This window comes from Trifolium pratense, linkage group LG4 (genome assembly GCF_020283565.1).
Source record: "Trifolium pratense cultivar HEN17-A07 linkage group LG4, ARS_RC_1.1, whole genome shotgun sequence".
Lineage (NCBI taxonomy): Eukaryota > Viridiplantae > Streptophyta > Magnoliopsida > Fabales > Fabaceae > Trifolium > Trifolium pratense.
Window position 1 is genome coordinate 29941422 of NC_060062.1, and position 18961 is coordinate 29960382.

The window sequence follows — 18961 nt, forward strand, 5'->3', positions numbered from 1 at the left end:
TCCAAACCGCTCACACAAAGAAATCTCATCCACCCAATGATCAGTCTAGAAAAAGGTATCAGACTCATCCCCCACCCTCCTCAAAACATGCTCCCCAAACCAACTGCCTCCAGGCTCACCACCTCTCTCCCTAATACGCGTTATCTCCCTCCACCACGATGACCCTCTCTGACCTCCCTCCCGAAGTCGACCTCCCTCAACCCCATACTGAGCTGCCAACACTAAATCATAACCCCTCTCTGTCCACCAGCGTCCTCCAACACCACTTATCCAAAAGGGCCTGGTTAAACTCCCTTAAACTCCTGACCCGCAAACCTCCACTCTCCTTACGTAAGCAAATAATTTTTCAATTAACCCAAGAAATTTTCCTAGAGTCCTCACAACCCCCCCAAAAAAATTTAATGGAAAGAGATTCAATAGAGGAAATGGTACCTGAGGGAGATTCGAAGAAGGAAAGAGCATAGACAGGTAGAGAGGTCAAGACAGACTGAAACCATACATTGAACCTTAAGCTTTCCCGTCTCCGAGATGAACTATATCACCTTCAACTAGCTCTAGGTTTCAAAGTATTCCTTCTTCAAACACATGTGATAGGAGCATCCAAAAGTCCATGACTCAATACTCCACCGATTCACAACTTCCACTAGCTCCTCTGAATCCTCATAATAACGTTATTTCAGATAGTAAACCTGAGTATTCTTAGCACCGCCTCTCCAGGCTGATGTCGAGTATTATTACCACCGCCTCTCCAGGTTGAACTTCTTCTTCACCATCCCCATTAAATTTTTATCTTTGAGGCACCGGATAACAACACTCTATGTTTTACCCATCATCCCGAACATTAAAATTGTTTCCATCTTCACCTTCAACAATTTCAAATTGCTTTCGAAAAGTCCCTCGATATCCGACTTATAACCCATGGCGCTCGCTTCAAATTGTTCCGATTGCCCCACGGTGGGGGCCAATTGTTGTGAATTCGTCGTAAAAATCTCACCAATGAATAACTTGATGTGTGGAGCAATAGAACGACAACCAATAATTAAGCGGAATAAGCAATAATAATAACAACACCGATAAAGAAGATAATGGAGATGAAAGAACACAATATTTGTTTACCCAGTTCGGTCCAACAATGACTTAGTCTGGGGGAGAGAGTAGCCCCTCCGTTCCACTATATCAAAGAGTAACTTCACAAGAAATTCCCAAAAAATCTCCAAAACAGCAAAAATACAAAAAAAAAAATTCAACAATTACAATTTCTCAACAGATATAGCAATGCTATAGTGCAGCAAAATTTTAACTAACCACACTATTGGTCTGCGATACACACGATTTAGTACAAAACAATGTCAATACAATCAAGAAAGTGAAAGCCCATGGCAGAAACAACGTACACAATTGCATTAACTTCTTTTATACTACAAACATCATTAATAGACCTACTATACTTATCATCTTTACTGCTAATAAACTTCTTGAAAACATCATAGTGTTGTTCTTGGACCTATTCTTGCTTGGGGTCAGCCAAACGATACCTTGGTGTTGCACGCAAGTGTTGAGCTCTTGGTGATCTTCATTTTCGTGATCAATGCTTTGGTGATCAATGACAAGATTTTCTTCATTTTGGTGATCAATGCTTTGGTGCATCATTGAAAGAAGTATGTCTACAAAATCTTCATGACGATTTTTCTGTACATTAGTAGCTTGCTCATGCTCTGTTATTATCACTTCCAACACATCATCAAGTGATTTACCGACTTTCTTGCAAGCTCGTGTTAATCCCTAACAAAGAGATAAACTAATAATATTATCAAATATTAAAAGAATATTTTTAATGAATATATAACAGATCCATAAAACCATATGAAAATTGTGGGTAAAATTGATAAATGATATATTATTAGCTTTATTTGTTAGTTTAGTTTTGGAGGGGAGGTTAAAAGTTACTTTTTTTAAAAAAATTAATTAATAACATTGTAAAATAATTTAAGTGCGATTAAAGTATTATTATAAATTGGGTCATGCTAAACAGTGCCCCTGGGGCACTAGTTAAACATACTAAAAAAGGAAACAAATGATAAAGTTAATAATGAGAGAGAATAACTTTTCACATCATTAAATTATATGTAGAGGTGGAAATAGGCTAGGCCGAGCTAGGCTTTGCCAAGCCTGAGCCTGGCCTGTCAAAAAATCGAATGTATGAACTTGGCATGTGGCCTATCATAGGCTTATCTTTTAAGCATAAGTCTGTCTTTTGAAAGCCTATGTGGCATGTTAGCATGTTTAAAAGTTTATTTCACATTAACATATTTAAATAAATAATAATATTTATTTTTAATTATACTTATGAACTAATAAACCAATGTTCTTTTGATATTTAACATGATATTTTAGAGACTTTGATTATATGTGTCATCATATTTCAATTCTAGTTTATAATAATATATTTATATATGTGAAAATCTAATGTAGATTAATAAACTTAGACTACCGAAAAAGTTAATAAATTTATAATTTAATCAAAGTATAAATTGTAATATATAAATAATAATCGTAATAAAATTATTATTCATATTAACTTAAATAGGTCGGTCTAGTAGACTAAAAGACTTTTTTAATGGTTTGCAGCCTAACCTATTGAACTTAATAAGCTAATAAAAAAACATTGACCTGCTCTATTTAAAGAAATAGGCTGGTCTGGCTGAAACTATGTAGGCTAGGCCTTAAGGCCATGTAGGCCAGCCTGACTTATTCTCACATCTAATTATACGTTCATTTATCATGTTCTTTTTTTAATTAATTTAAAATATTAATTATATAATAAAATATACACTTAGCACTCCAAAATCTTCCAAAACAAACCGATAAATAAAAGGATACAAAAATATTTAATAATTAATTAAAATTTTAGTTTCTAAGTTATCACAACTATTGTTGGGTACGATTGAGCATAGGTCGGTTTCGGTTGATTTGGGCCAAAGATTGCCATACTGTCAAAAACCATAACCACTAAATTTGGACTCAATTCTGACCATCTATATTTTCAGTTTATTCGAGTGTCAGGTCATATACAGATGAATTGAAATTTTATTGCTACAACATTAATTCATAAATTCATATATTCTTCAAATAGTTAACACCTCATACAAATGACAACTAATGATATAAGAACAAAATGAACAAAGAGGGTGAGATAATTACTTTATTTCAAATTTAGAATCCGTTTGTTACAGATTTTGATGTAATTTTGATGTAAAATAATTTTGATGTGTTTGTTTATTATAATAAAAATTATTTTTTTTAAATAAAATGATCTTTAGTTTGTTTGGATACAACTTGTAAAAGTGATTTTTTTAATTACAAATAACTTTCTTTTTTTAACATTTCTTTTCTCTCTCCTCTAAAAAAAATATATTATTTTATAAGCTACTCCTAGTAGCTTCTAATTTTTAGTTGTTTTCTGATTATTTTTATCTTCTGATTATTTTAAAAATCTGTAACAAACAGGTGCAAAACAATTAAAAATAATTATTTTTATAAAAAAATTAATTATTTTCTAAAATAAGCTATAACAAACGGACTAACCATAATTAAACATTGAGTTACACAAAGTTACACACCCTATTTTAAGAGACTTAAAAATATTTCAGACTTTTATTTAAACATAGTAATACAAACATATACCTGAAGATCAAAAACCCCAAGCCAAGGAACATAATCAGCTAGATTAAAAGCTCCAAGCAAAGCAAATCTTTCTTGAATTAACTTCTTCAAGTCAAATTGTTCATACTTACACCTACCAAGTATCATCTTATACACAATATCCTCAATAAGATTCTTTATAACCTCACTAACATTCACAACCTCACCTACCAAAGCAACTTTCTCCAAAGATTTAACCAAAATATTCAACTCGTGTTTCCTGATAGGACCAAACATTTCAACTTTCGAAGTATACTAAGAAGTTTCAAAGTGCAAAATTTCCTAACACTACGCCAATAAGGACCATATTCACAAAAAGCAATCCCCTTAGAACCATAAGACATGAGCTCAGATCCTTGAATCCTTGGTCGACTTGCAAAAACAAGATCATGGGTTTTGAGGAATGATTCTGCAACTTTTGAAGATGAAATGATAATAGTTGGAATTTGACCAAGTTGTAAGAACATAATTGGACCATATTTTTTGGAGAGTGATTGAAGTGTTCGATGTGGAAGTGTGCCTAATTGATGGAGGTTTCCGATTATTGGTAGTGTTGGTGGACCAGGTGGCTTCTTTTGTTTTGGATGTAAGAATAGTATGAATGAAAAGTATGAAATAGTGAAAGTGAAGAGAACGAAAGCAAAGATTGTTGTTGATGCAAAAGACATGTCTATGAATGAATGGTTTGGTTTGGATGAAGAATGTCAAGAACTCCATGTTGGTTTCATATTATCTCTAAACTTGTGGTGTACATCAGCTACATGTGGTTGTTGGATTGAGTCGCGGGTCGATACGCTCTCTTTAAGACATTTCGCGGCACGATCAACCACGAAGTCCCCAGGATAAAACAACACAATTCTAATGATACCGATAAATACTGCACTGTAGATATCGGGCAAGAATTACACCCTCAAATATGATACTTAAACCATTGCGCTATGATTTTAAGTTCATTCTAATACAGTGCTATGACCGTTCTAATATGGTATGGAGACCATTCTTATTATAGGGAATATGGTGTCATGACCATTCTTAAATTTAAAGAAACTGTGATACTAGGATCACTCTTAAAACACAATAATAATACTAATATTAATATTAGTATCTCAAAACAAATGGAATAAACTTCAATATTATTCTCTGATTATTTTCTAAGCTATTAGGAACACAACCTAATACAATTTTTCTAATTAATTTGCATAACCGAATAATGAAATCAATTGATATGAATAATTCATTCATTCTAACTTTAATATGACTCACTTCTAACAAGTCTAGTTAACGGTGAAATATTTCCACTTCAACCGATGTTTTTGTGTTAATTAAAACAAACTGATCACAACAATTATTTCTACTACTACAACAATGTCAAATTGCTAATAATGATGACAAGTGTGTATCGTAGAATCTAAACCATAGAAACAATTGAATTTGTAAAAAAATAAGCAAAGGATTCCAAAGATGTGTTGTTCATGTTGACAAGCTTAGTGCTCTCATTGCCTCTGTATATCACCGTTCTCCTAATTCCAATTATGTTGATCTCTCTATCTCACTTGTCATGAGCTTATAATGTTTCATGTATACCTAGACCATGTAACATCACCTTTTACTGAGTTATGAATCTCAATCTTATAGGAGTATAGTGGGCGGCGGCCCAAAACTAACTATTTTGGAAACGTGAAGTTCAATATATGCAGCCGTACTCCACTTTCAATTGTTCATTAGACTTTTTTTCTATTAGGTTTTTAACACTTAAATAGGAAAGGCTCCTTAATAGGAACACATGTTCTGACTTTTTCTACTACTCTTCCTATTATTTAGTAACTAAAGTAAGTTTCTACAACAAAGTCTACTTTCATTATTTTTATTCTCAAAATACACACTAGTATATAATACATACTAGTATGCTCTAGTACTCGATGCGGGACTCAAACATTTTATTTTCAATTCACATATAACGTGCTCATTGTTCCAATAGTGGTAATGTGGTCACTACAAGAAAATACTCATTTACCGGCGAAATTTACTGGCGGTTTTGGCCCTCAGTAGCTTACTGGCAGCCTAAGCCCCCAATAATTAATCAAAACCGCCACAAACTTATCAAATAATATTTAATTAAGAAAATTTGAACTTATTGGCGGTCCTGGCCGTCAGTAATTGTCTTGGAAATTACCGGCGGTCCAGGCCGCCACTAACTAACCAAGAATATTAAAAAAAAAAAAACTGACGCCTCAGACCTTACTGGCGGCCTCGGCCGCCACAAAGTGTTGGGAATATAAAAAAGTAGCCGTTGGAGGACTTAGTGGCGGTTTTGACCGCCGGTAATATTCTTGAAACTTGCCCAGACATTAATGGCGGCCTGGGCCGCCGCAAAGTTGTTGGAAGTTGAAAAAAATATAACCGTTGGGGCTTAGTGGCGGCTTTGACCGCCAATAAGCTCCAAGAACAGATTTTCACGAATTTAATCCTCCTCTATATATATCTTCCTTCACTTCACAACTCTCATTTCCTACAATCCTTTCTCTATCTAAAATTTCTCCAACATCTCTCTAAAAATTCTTAACTCTAAAAATTCTCCAACTTTTTATCATTTCACTCTTGTTTTTCTTCATTTTGGTAAGTATTTCTCTAATTCTGTCTTATTTTTATATTAAATAAAAAAAGTTTTTTAAAAATAAATATAAATAAAATAATTAAAAATATTAAATTTTATATTTAAATAAATTAAAATGTTTTTTTAAAGCAATTAATATTTTAAAAAAATGTTTTTTTAAAACAAAATAATTAATTATTAAATTTTATATTTAAATAAATTAAAATGTTTTTTTAAAGCAATTAATATTTAAAAAAACGGTTTTTTTAAAACAAAATAATTAATTAAAAACGTTTTTTTAAAAAAAATTTGAAAAGGCTGTAGTGGCGGTCCAAACCGTCGCTAAATGGTCAAAATCTGGGCAAATTTAGTGGCGGTCCTGGCCGCCAGTAGCTCTGTCGCAACCTGCAAAAGGAACTGTCCTTTCTGACACTAAATTTTGCGGCGGTCAAGGCCGCCAGTAACTTCTTTGGTCTTTGAATTGACCGTTGTTACTTAGTGGCGGTCATTCACAGCCATCAGATGATTTTACACATGTAATAATTATAACTGAAGAACTTTCTATTTTTGCTTGCTCAATTTCGGCCACATTTTACATGCGATTCGATCACCGATTTCGAAAACTAATACCGAAAACATTCATAAAATCGAACGACGATCAAAACGGTATAAAGAACGTCGAATTTCGTTGATTATTGAGGGAGAACGAACCGGGTCGACGAACCGGGTCGTCGTGACCCGTTTCTGCAGAAAATGGGTGAGGAAGATGATGAACAGTGACGCGCGTCCACGCCCACTCTCACTGGCGGCGCGTGGGGGCGCGTGCGGTGCCAAGGAGACTCCAAATGTTTTTATTATTTTTACATAAAAATAGTAAATAATTTTCTGAGAATTTTGGGACCAGTTTGGTATTTTTCTGAGACCTGGAACGATTTTTAGTTAATTAAATGAGGTAAATATGATTTTATAAATATAAGATATTAATAAAATTTTCCCAAAATTTTATTTAGGGTATTTTGAATTATTTGGAACGGTTGGGGATACCTCACTCTCTTCGGTTTTATATCGTCTTAAAAATTTAAATTTATTTCACAATTTTTATTAAGGGTTTAATATGTTTTTGGAGAACAACTCTTTGAAACCATTCCACAGCAAAAATGGTTTCATACCGTTATACACTGAAACCATTAGTCTAGTTAAATAGTTTCATGGCGTTATACACCGAAACCATTATTATAGTTAAATGGTTTTATATGAGCATTAGTGTCAAGATGTTATACACTGAAACCATTAGTCTTGTTAATTGGTTTCAAGATGTTATACACGGAAACCATTTGTCTAGTTAAATGGTTTGATACTGTTATACACTGAAACCATTATTATAGTTAAATGGATTTATATGAGCATTAGTGTCAAGATGTTATACATTGAAACCATTAGTCCTTTTAATTGGTTTCAAGATGTTATACACTGAAACCATTTGTCTAGTTAAATGGTTTCATACTGTTATACACCGAAACCATTATTCTAGTTAAATGGTTTCATAGCGTTATACACTGAAACCATTAGTCTTGTTATTTGGTTTCAAGATGTTATACACTGAAACCATTAGTCTAGTTAAATGGTTTCATAACGTTATACACTGAAACCATTATTTTAGTTAAATGGTTTCATATGGGCATTAGTGCCAAGATGTTATACACTGAAACTGTAACGACCCAAATTTATTATTCACTATGTAAGTGTTTAATTATTTGGTGACATGGTTTTTAAGTAAGATAGTAATTAACTTTAAGTTATTTATCGAGAGTTTTACTTAACACGCGAGTTAGTGAGAGTTAACGCGAGTTGGGCCAAGTTAGTGGGCTTGAGGCCCAATGGGCCTTGGCACAAGGAGAGGGGGGCGCTATATGAAGCCCATTAGAGAGAGAAATATCATTATTTCTCTTGTTCTTATGAAGTAGAGAGAAGGAAGAGAAGAGGAGAGCTAGGGCAAGAGCTCGGAGGAGAAATTCGAGGAGCAATCGTCGAGCTTTCGTCGGATTAAGGTAAGAGAGTAGATTTCATATTCGTGGGTGATACGAGGAAGGGGAGAATGTCGATTTCTCCTCACCCGAACTTCCTCCACCCCATTTTCGTTTTAGCTTGGAATGGATTTTCTTGATGGAAATCGTTCCTAAGGTTCTTAACATGTTTAACATGCTTTTAACATGATGTATGAACGAATTTATTGAATAAAAATGAATCTTATGGATGATTAAACTCAAGAACTTTGTGTTCTTGAGTGTTTTGAGTAAAAGTGTAAAATCTCTACTTTTTCGTAGTAAAAATGGTAGATCGGTGAAATGAACCGTCCTTTTGTCTTTAGATATGTTTGTTACACTCGAATACAAACTCATTTGGGGTTTATAACATGAAAAATGGGATTTTTGGGTGATTTGGTGTAGAAAACGCAGGTTTTGAACTATCCTGACAGAAGGCACTCGCTTGGCCTTCGCTCAGCGAACGTGTGTCGAACAGCTCGCCACGAGCAGGTGACCCACTGGTGTGGTTCGCTTTGGCTCGCTGAGCCTTCGCTCAGCGAATAGCTCGCTGATGCTCGCTACTGCTCGCCATGAGTCAGTGTCTTCCTGGCGTTGTTCGCTGAGGCTTGCTAAGCCTTCGCTCAGCGAACAACACTGTGACAGCAACTTTTTGATAATTGTTTTAAGTGCATTTTGGCACTTGTAACATGTGATTAGGGTATTCTAACATACAATTAAGTGTCTATAACCATGATTAATTGTATTGTGATGAATTGTTGATTATATTTGTGTAATATAATTGTTGTTGATGATTGTTGATGATGTTTGTTTAAATATGAAAGCAGCATATTAAAGTGTTAATCAACTTAATAAAGACGAATATTAGAGTATGTTATTCTAATAAAGAAGGATATCGAATTATGTTATTCGATAAAGACGTATATTAAGGTATAGTGTTATCTTAATAAAGATGAAATGTCGGATAGTGTTCCACATTATAAATGACGAGCAAAATGCTAATTGTGTGAGTGTGAATTAATGAATTACATACATGCATTCATGAATTGTTGATTTATATTGGATATTCCAATAAAGACGGATATCGGATTATATTTATCTGATAAAGACGAATATTAGAGGTGAGTTACTCTAATAAAGACGATGGTACCACATGCATTAGATATGTCTAGGGGACATAGCATGAAGATTGTGGCATTAGATTGCATTAGGATATGTGTACATTATTTGATATTTGATATGTGACACATATGTTTGCATTTATGTGATAATTGTTATGTGACACTTATTTTGCTAAGTGTGCTTATTGATATTCGATGAAGTGATGTTTGATTATAATGATCTAGAACTTATAATTGAATGATAGATGACGATGTATATGTATAATGTATAATTATGCATGTTTTATGAAGAAGTGTTTAAGTACCATTTACTTACACTTGTATATTTTGACTATGTTGTCTAACTCTCTTTTATGTGTTATGTGCTGGACCGTTGGGGGTCCAGATTTACAGGTTTTTGTGGTATTCGATGTCGAGTCGTCGGTGAAGCTCTGCTCTGATTATGACACGGGAAAGGGTTGTATTTAGACTATAGAGTCTTTCTGGCTTTCGATATTTATTTGTAAAACTATACATTTTGATAAAGAGGATTACTTTGTATAAACATTGTTTTTACTAATTAATTACATTAGTATTATTTTGATTGAAGAATGTAATACTCGAACCACAACTTTTATAATAACAGACATTACTTTCCGTTGCGTATTTTGAAAAAGATTTTTACTAAAGGTAGAAATATATAAATAATGGGTTTGGGTGTTACAATTGGTATCAGAGCCCCGTTGTCTTCGGATTGTGTGGGTTATGTGTCGATCAGAGCAGGTCTGTGCAGTCAGACCAAGTGAGTGTTGTGTGTCAGTCGTGTTTGTCTAACAATTTTGTTGTGTTTGTTTTGTGAAATCACTTATGTTGTTCATTTAGGAACTATGAGTCATGTGAATTGGATTAGATTATCCATTCTTTTTGTAAGTAGTTGTGTGAGTGTTATACTTCTATGTTTATAAAAGTTGTATATGATTAGAGTTTAACCTTTGTGTAGTTTAAACTTGGTTGGTTGATGCTTATTTGCTAATTGTTGACGATCCGGCATGATATAAAACTGCACGTGACGATCCGGCATGATATAAAACTGCATGTGGTAATGATTTTCAAAGTGTTCAGGTAACAAAAAAAAAAACTAGAAAAATTTTACATACCTGAACACTTTTTTCCAAAGTTTGTAGGTAACAAAATATATTTGGAAAAATTTTACATACCTACACACTTTTTTTCAAAGTGTTCAGGTAAAAAAAAATTTAGAAAAATTTTATATACCTGAACACTTTTTTCCAAAGTGTTCTGGTAACCAAAAAAAAATTTACATATCAGAACATTTTTTTCTTCAGGGTTTTAGTTTTTATATGAGGGTAAATTCGTCTATTTAAAATTAATGTTGGGGTAGAATGACAGTTGTTGGGGTAGAAAAAAAAATTTCAATGTTAAAAGGTCTTTTGTTTTTCTGAAATACTTAATATAGTTTTAAAATTTAAATACACTTTTTTTTAGATTAGTTTTAAATACAATTAAAACCTACTATAACTTATTGTACCAAAAAAAAAAACCTATAACTAATGCATATATACTAGACATCTCGGCCATGCATTCGCAAGGGTCATATAATGTGATATCCATAAATTGTAAATTTGTTAGAGTAAATAGAATATACAACAATGGTGTAAAAATAATTTTACTATTAAATATTATTCAATATTAATAATTTTACTATTATTATTTAGGAAAATACAAATAATAGCATATTCAATCCACTCATAGAATTGACCAACCAAAATTGTGATACCAACATTTCCTAAATCTTGTAATACAATACAAATTTAAATAGTTATAAATAAAAAATAAATGAAATCTGATTATAAATACACATGTGTATGCCCATTTTGGTAATTATACATCCAAAATCGATTTTGATGCAAATTATCCAAACAACATAAAATATTGAGAATCACTTTCACATTAATGTATCCAAACATAAATCAATTTTGTTCAACTCACTTTTAACCAAAATCAATTCTGTCAAAATCAATTCTTCCTGCCGCCAAACCAAACACATACTATGTATCCTTAAAAAAAACGTGGTATACTATGTAATAAGATATTGAAAAATGTTATTTAAACACAAATTTTTAACAAAACTACACTTTTTGTTTTTTTTAATATTTGTTGCACGCTTCGATATCCGTACTATGAGTGGAGAAAAAATGTGTTGTATTTTTGTCCAACTTTTTTGTGTTTATATAACACACCTCTAAAATATTTATTAGAGTCCCTTTTTTGTTTAATAGCAGCGCGACACGACATCGTGTGACAACCATGCATACTGCCAACACTATGTACTACTCAATCATTACTCAATTTTACGAAAGGAAAAAAAAATCTGCACAATTACTTCAATTCATTTGCCTCTAATTTAATGTCTTGAAAGTATATGTTGATTTTGAATACTAACGTAGTGTTTTTTCCGTCAATCATTACATAAGTGTCACTTATCCATAAGGATGTCAATGGGGCGGGTAATGTGTGGAGGAAACTTTTCCGTTACCCGCCCCGAAGTGTATGCTTGGAATTTTTGCCTCCATCTCCGTTTTTATGGGGAATATTTGTCCTCATCCACATCTTCACAGATCCCCACAGTACCCGCAGAGATTCAAGGACATTGAATATTAACAAAGTTTTTATATTTTTCGATCAAAATTAAGACTATAGTATGGCGTTATTTTTTCCTTTTTTATTTAAAAAAAATTTGCTTCCTTCTTTTTAAATAAATAAAAACAACGCATAATACATTCATAACCAAACAACAATGAAAAAATATTTGGCTACTAATAATCATACAAAACCTAATAGCCAAAATATTCCACATAATGTATGGCAAAATATGCATAATCATACAAAAATTCATAACCAAAATATCTCAAAACTGTTGGTAATTGGTAAATATAGTTAAGTATATATGGACAGATTCAGGGAATCCGCGGGGACAGATACGCCTTCCCCGATCCCCACCCCGAAGTATCCGTGGGGGAATTTTTGCCTCCATCCCCACATGGTAAAATTTCGTGTTTTCGGAGCTCCAAACGAGACATTCCCCGCGGGGATCTGCTCTGACGGATGCAAATTGACATCCCTACTTCTCAACCAAAAAAACTACAGAATTACTTCATTCGTTTGCATCTTAGAAGCTCAGATAATAATACTAAATAATAATTCACCCCACTTTCTTGACATGACATGACAAAATGTTGATTATTTATTGAACGATCGTGTAAAACTATTTTACACCGTCAGTGCATATCAATTAAATTCTTAAAAAAAAAGCGCATTAAATTCTATTTTATACAATGTGGAAAGCCAAAGAGGAACAAGTATTTTCATCTTTTATATAGTGTAGTTAAATTGTCATGTGTGATATATCTTGAGTTAACAAAGCTTTAGAATCTATTTTATACAATGTGGAAAGCCAAAGAGGAACAAGTATTTTCATCTTTTTATATAGTGCAGTTAAATTGTCATGTGTGATATATCTTAAGTTAACAAAGCTTTAGATTTTTGTGGTATACCTCATTTCTAAAATTCCTATGTCCCGTACCAATTTTAAAGTCGATATATTAATAATACAGAATTGAAATAAAAACTTTGAGTAAAAGACAGAGAGGGGGCATTATCTTTGAGTAAGGAGATTTGTACCATTATCTTGGTTTTTTTTTTGTTTTATTTATTTATTTATTTTAAGCAAAAGGATAAAATATATTAAATAAAATTAAAAAATACAAAAATCGGGGGACATTAAACCTGACCCAGTTACCATCCATATGGGAATACATCGTTATCAAACAAAATCAGGTCGAACAACCCTAATCAATCATAACAATACAAACACTGATCACGAGCGCGCAACCTAGCGAACCTACGTATGGGCGTGAAACAAAGTTACAAAAAAAGATGAAGAGTGAGAGCATCACCAAGATAAAAAGGGTTTAAAACTTAGCGAATGGATCAACCGCCAACACGAAACCTGATCCACGTGCCAACAATCCCCTGAACAAGCAGCAGGCAAAAAAGCTCTTTCGAGCAGAACAGTCCGCGAACAGTCACAAGGACATAGACGAATAAGAAACCGGTACTGGAGTAGAGGCAGTCCTGACACCTTGAGACCTGCAGATCTCAACAGATCTAGAACATCAGAGAATCAAAAAGACAGAAACACCAACACAACTAGTTTCACAAGACAACGAATTTGAACCTAGATCGTGTGATGAGTCCAACACATTAGTAACGAAACAACCCTTTCGAGTTAAAAGCACCAGACCCTTTCGGGTTAACAAACCATAAACCACCCAATCTATGTACCAAAACAGAACCGAAAATAAACAATACAGTGCAAACACAAAACAAACTGAAGGCAAACAGTAGCAACGAATAACAGCCGACGAGCAAATGAACAATACGAACACAAAACACACAACAGAACTAACTCACCGGAGGCGAACAAACGAGTCAACAGAAAATGGTGCTGGGAGAAAAGGAGAATGCAGAGATCCGGAAAGAACATCGGAAAAGATCTGCGAGAACCCAAAACCACCTGAACAAACGAATCTTAGTTTTATTTAAAAGATAATTAACTTTTTAGATTTATTGCATAATTAATATATTTATACTATAATATAAAATATATTTATCAATTATTTAAGGAATCTAAAAAATGAATTGTCCTTTATAAATAATAATAGATAAAGATTTCGACATTAATATATATAAATAAAGAGCAAACATACATTATTAATTTATTTTATACAAATATCATTAATAAAAGACCTACTATACGTAGTATCTTTACTGTAATAAACTTATTGTAGTATATTGCTCATGGATTTATTCATGCTTGACAACAGCCAAACGATAACTTGGTATTGCTTGCAAGTGTTGAGCTCTTGGTATAGTGAGTCCAAATTTCTCTTCCATATTCAAATTGGAAGGACTGATATTATATGGAAGTTGCCAATTAAAGCAATGCACCAATTGAGCTATTACGAACTTAACAGTAATTAAACCCAATTGAATCCCAGGACAACGTCTACGACCAGATCCAAATGGTATAGATTCAAATTCTTGTCCTTGATAATTCATTTTCTTGTCAATAAATCTCTCAGGATAAAATTCTTCCGCATTTTCTGACCAAACATTAGGATCTCTTCCTATTGCCCATGCATTTACTATAAGTCGTGTCTTTTCTTTTATAAAATAATCATCAATTGTTATACGCTCTCTACATTCACGAGGGACTAGTAAGGGTGCAACTGGATATAGTCTTAGCGTTTCATCAATCACCATATCTAAGTAATTAAACTTCTTCAAATCCTTTTCTTCAACCATTTTCTTATTTCCTACTTCATTTTGTATTTCATCTTGAAGAATTTTCATCACCCTTGGATGTCTTAAAAGTTCAGATAAAATCCACTCAATCGAGGTAGCAGATGTATCAATTGCTGCAACTATCATGTCAAGCAAAATAGCCTTGACGTTCGTTCGATCAATGACAAGATTTTGTTCGTTTTCGTGATCTATGCTTTGGTGCATAATTGAAACAAGTATGTCTACGAAATCTTCATGTCGATTTTTGTGTACATTAGTAGCTTGTTCATGCTCTGTTATTATCAATTCCAACAACTCATCAAGTGATTTACTGACTTTCTTGCAAGCTCGTGTTAATCCCTAACAAAGAGATAAACTAATAATATTAGTTATTTGAGTATAATTTAAAAATGATATATTGACTTTGTTTGTGGGCATGAGACGACTTACTTTTTAAAAATAAAAATAAATAACACAATAAAATATTTTTAAAATGATCTTAGTGTGATTAAAATATTATATATGTTCTTCTTTTAATTATTTTAAAATATTATTAACTATATGTCAAATATAGACTTGACCCTCGATCCAAAACCTTGAAAAACATACCAACTGATCACAAATATAAAAGGACGTCACAGAAAATATTTATAATCCATTCAAATTTTAGTTTCTAAGTTAGCACAACTTTAATGTTTTTCTATTGTACAACAAATTGTTTGTCTGGTATTTCCCAATTCTCACCTTCTTTTTTTTTATAAAAATTGTAATGTTAGATTAGTGAAAAGTTAAAACATAACAAGATAAATTTATTGTGAGTAGGTATTAAACTTAGTCATGGGGTTTAAAGATAATACTAATTACTAATTAATATTAAAGTCGAATTATTATTTTGATGGGGGCTTGAGTCCCCAGAGCCTTACACCTGGATCCGTCATTGATTAGAAGGTACTCCCTCCGTCCCAAAATATAAGCAAAAAGTGGTCAACTAAAGTGGATGTATTTAGTTAAAAATTTAGTCCAAATACATCCACTTTAGTTGACAACTTTTTGCTTATATTTTGGGACGGAGTAGTATCTTTCAATACTATATATCATACCGAGATAAGTCTCCCGAAATTATATTTTTTAGGGTAAGCAATGCGGGGACGAAGAAAACCATCATTTGATATTGAGCGACCAAATTTGAACAAAAACTACTCCCTCCAGTTCTATATAAAAAAAACATTTCACTTTTTAGATTCATGCTAAAATTTATGTATGTAGACTATTGTCTAGATACATCAATTTCACAATAAATCTAAAAAGTGACATGTTTTTTATATATAGGACCGGATGAAGTATATTTAAGAGACTTAAAAATACAATTTAATTCATTTCAATCTTTAATTTCATTAATTTCTTAATTCTTAAACATAGTAGTAACACAAACATACCTGAAGATCAAAAACACCCAACCAAGGAACATAATCAGCCAAATTAAAAGCTCCAATCAAAATCAATCCTTCTTGAACCAACTTCTTCAAGTCAAATTGTTCATACTTACTCCGACCCAATATCATCTTATACACAATATCTTCAATAAGATTCTCTACAACCTCACTAACATTCACAACCTCACCCACCAAAGAAGCTTTCTCCAAAGATTTAACCAAAACATCCAACTCCTCCTTCCTAATAGGACCAAACATCTCAACTTTCGAAGTACTAAAAAGTTTCAAAGTGCAAAATTTCCTTACACTGCGCCAATAAGGACCATATTCACAAAAAGCAATCCCCTTAGAACCATAAGACATGAGCTCAGATCCTTGAATCCTTGGTCGGCTTGCAAAATTGATGTCATGGGTTTTGAGGAATGATTCTGCTGCTTTTGAAGATGAAATGACAATAGCTGGAACTTGACCAAGTTGTAAGGACATGATTGGACCATATTTTTTGGAGAGTGATTGAAGTGTTCTATGTGGAAGTGTGCCTAATTGATGGAGGTTTCCGATGATTGGCAGTGTTGGTGGACCAGGTGGCTTCTTTTGGTTTGTAGTTTTTTGTTTCGGATGTAAGAGGAGTTTGAATGAAAAGTATGAAAAAGTGAAAGTGAAGAGAAGGAAAGCAAATATTGTTGATGCAAAAGACATGTTTACAAGTTTACATATGTATGGTTTGGTTTGGATGAAGTAGCAAGGTCTCATTTTATATCTAAACTTAGCGGTGAACATTATCTACATGTTTTTTTTATGGATTTGTAGGAAAGGATTAGAGGTGGAAATAGGATACGTCGAGTTAGGCTTTGTCAAGCCTGAGTCTGGCCTGTCAAAAAATCGAAGGCTTGAATCTGGCCTATGATCTATTATAAGTTTATCTTTTAGGTCTGAACTTGGCCTTTTGAAAATTTAATATGACATATTAATCTGTTTAAAAATTTATTTCACATTGGTTAAAAAAAATTTATTTGACATGAATATATTTAAATAAATAATTATATTTATTTTTAAATATACTTATGAACTAATAAATTACTATTTACCTCCATGAATATTCATATCCATCATCTACGTGTTAGTCAAAAAAAAAAAATTTATTACAACCCTTTTTTTTTCAAATTAGCAGAGCGACACGACATCGTATGACACCATCCACATGTACTCCCTCAATCATATGTCACTTTTTCAACAAAAAAAATCTACACATGTACTTCATTGTTTGCGTGATTGCGTCTATTTTTCAAAGTCTTGAATTATGAGTTATTTTCAATTAGGCACAATCTTAAATGATTTTATTTACAAACAAATACAAAAAAAAATTTAAAAATAAAAATTAATAGAAAAGATGATTATTCGATATTAAATAATATGATTAAATTATAGTTTATATTTAAATATCTTTTGAATTGGTGAAAGTGTGTTCAAATAATTTTTATTTGAAATTGAAATAATATGATTAAAGTGATGTGAATCGATGTAACAATTTTATTGTTGTTTTAATTTTTTTATTTATGTATGCATGTCTAAATTTTATGCTCAAATATTTGTGCCTAAACAATACAATATATTTAAAAGTTACTCTTGAATTATACTCCCACAATTTTCATTATTACCATAGTGTCTCCCTCAATTATTACATAAGTGTCACTTTCTCATAAAGAAAGTCTACACAACTACTATATTTGTTGTATGGAACTCACGAATACAATCAATATCTACTAGAGGGACAGCAATGAAAGCGATAATAAATACAGAAGTTGCGGTCAATAAGGTAGGGATCATCAAAACACCAAACCATCCAATATAAAGACTGTTTTCAGTGCTGGTTATCCAGTTACAGAAGCGACTCCATAGGTTTTCGCTATCGCGTCTCTCTAAAATTGTATAGTCATGGTAAAATCTTGGGTTTATTTAAATTTAATTATCAGGGACTCCCAAGCACACGAATTCTCTATTCCTATAGAATTAAGGGCTTGTTATAAAACAGTATAACATGACTTATATACCGGTGTCAACCAATAGCAATATTCCAGATTCGATCAATACTTTAAAATTGTTCAATTTTATCATGTCAAATATTGTATCTGATATTGATATGTGTTCGACATTTTTCGATACGTACTGAGAAAGTATCGGGTAATTAAATTTTTATTTTTTTTAAAAAAAATATGATTGATGCGTTTGGGATACGGCTAAATGATACAAATACGGTACATGATACGACTGAATGACACAGATACCGCGAACTCCAATTTTTTTATTTTCCAGAATTTAAAAAGAGTGGACTAGAGTAAGCTTTTGTTCTTACATATGATAAGAGCAGTGTTTTAAACACCGGACCGGATCGGCCGGTCGAACCGGAAATCGGATGGTATCTGGTCCGGTTCATACATTGAGTCGGGTAAGCAGTTAGACCGATGGGAATCGGAAAAAAATGGAAAAACCGGTGAACCGACAGTTTTCTCGAACCGCCAGTTTGATTACACGCGTTTTTTTTTTCTTTTTCGCCCAAATTGTAAAAAACACGTCACTCTTTCTTCTTCCCTTTTTGTTCTGTTTCTCTGTTTCTATTTTGGTGTTTGTTGGTTTAAAATGGTGTTTGATGTTTGGTTTAAAATCTGCGAAGCCCTGATACTCCAAAAATGATAAAGTATTGTGTCAAATATGTACTCGATACCG

At 32.6% G+C, this 18961-nt stretch overlaps 1 protein-coding gene and 1 pseudogene across 2 annotated transcripts; both read right to left on the reverse strand.

Annotated features, from left to right (window-relative positions):
• Positions 1 to 1270: 1270 nt before the first annotated feature.
• Positions 1271 to 4439, reverse strand: LOC123881825 (annotated as a pseudogene).
• Positions 1271 to 17013, reverse strand: LOC123881824 (cytochrome P450 CYP736A12-like). Of its 2 annotated transcripts, XM_045930567.1 has the most exons (3): positions 16241 to 17013; positions 14368 to 15164; positions 1271 to 1547 (listed from the first exon to the last, which is right to left on the reverse strand). In XM_045930567.1, the coding sequence occupies exons 1-3, from the start codon at positions 16988 to 16990 to the stop codon at positions 1505 to 1507; spliced, it is 1590 nt and encodes a 529-aa protein (XP_045786523.1). In that variant the 5' UTR covers positions 16991 to 17013; the 3' UTR covers positions 1271 to 1504. The 2 variants fall into 2 exon arrangements, with proteins under 2 accessions (XP_045786523.1, XP_045786522.1); XM_045930566.1 differs by lacking the exon at positions 1271 to 1547 and having other exon boundaries at positions 14174 to 15164; positions 16241 to 17012.
• Between the last annotated feature and the right edge of the window lie 1948 nt (positions 17014 to 18961).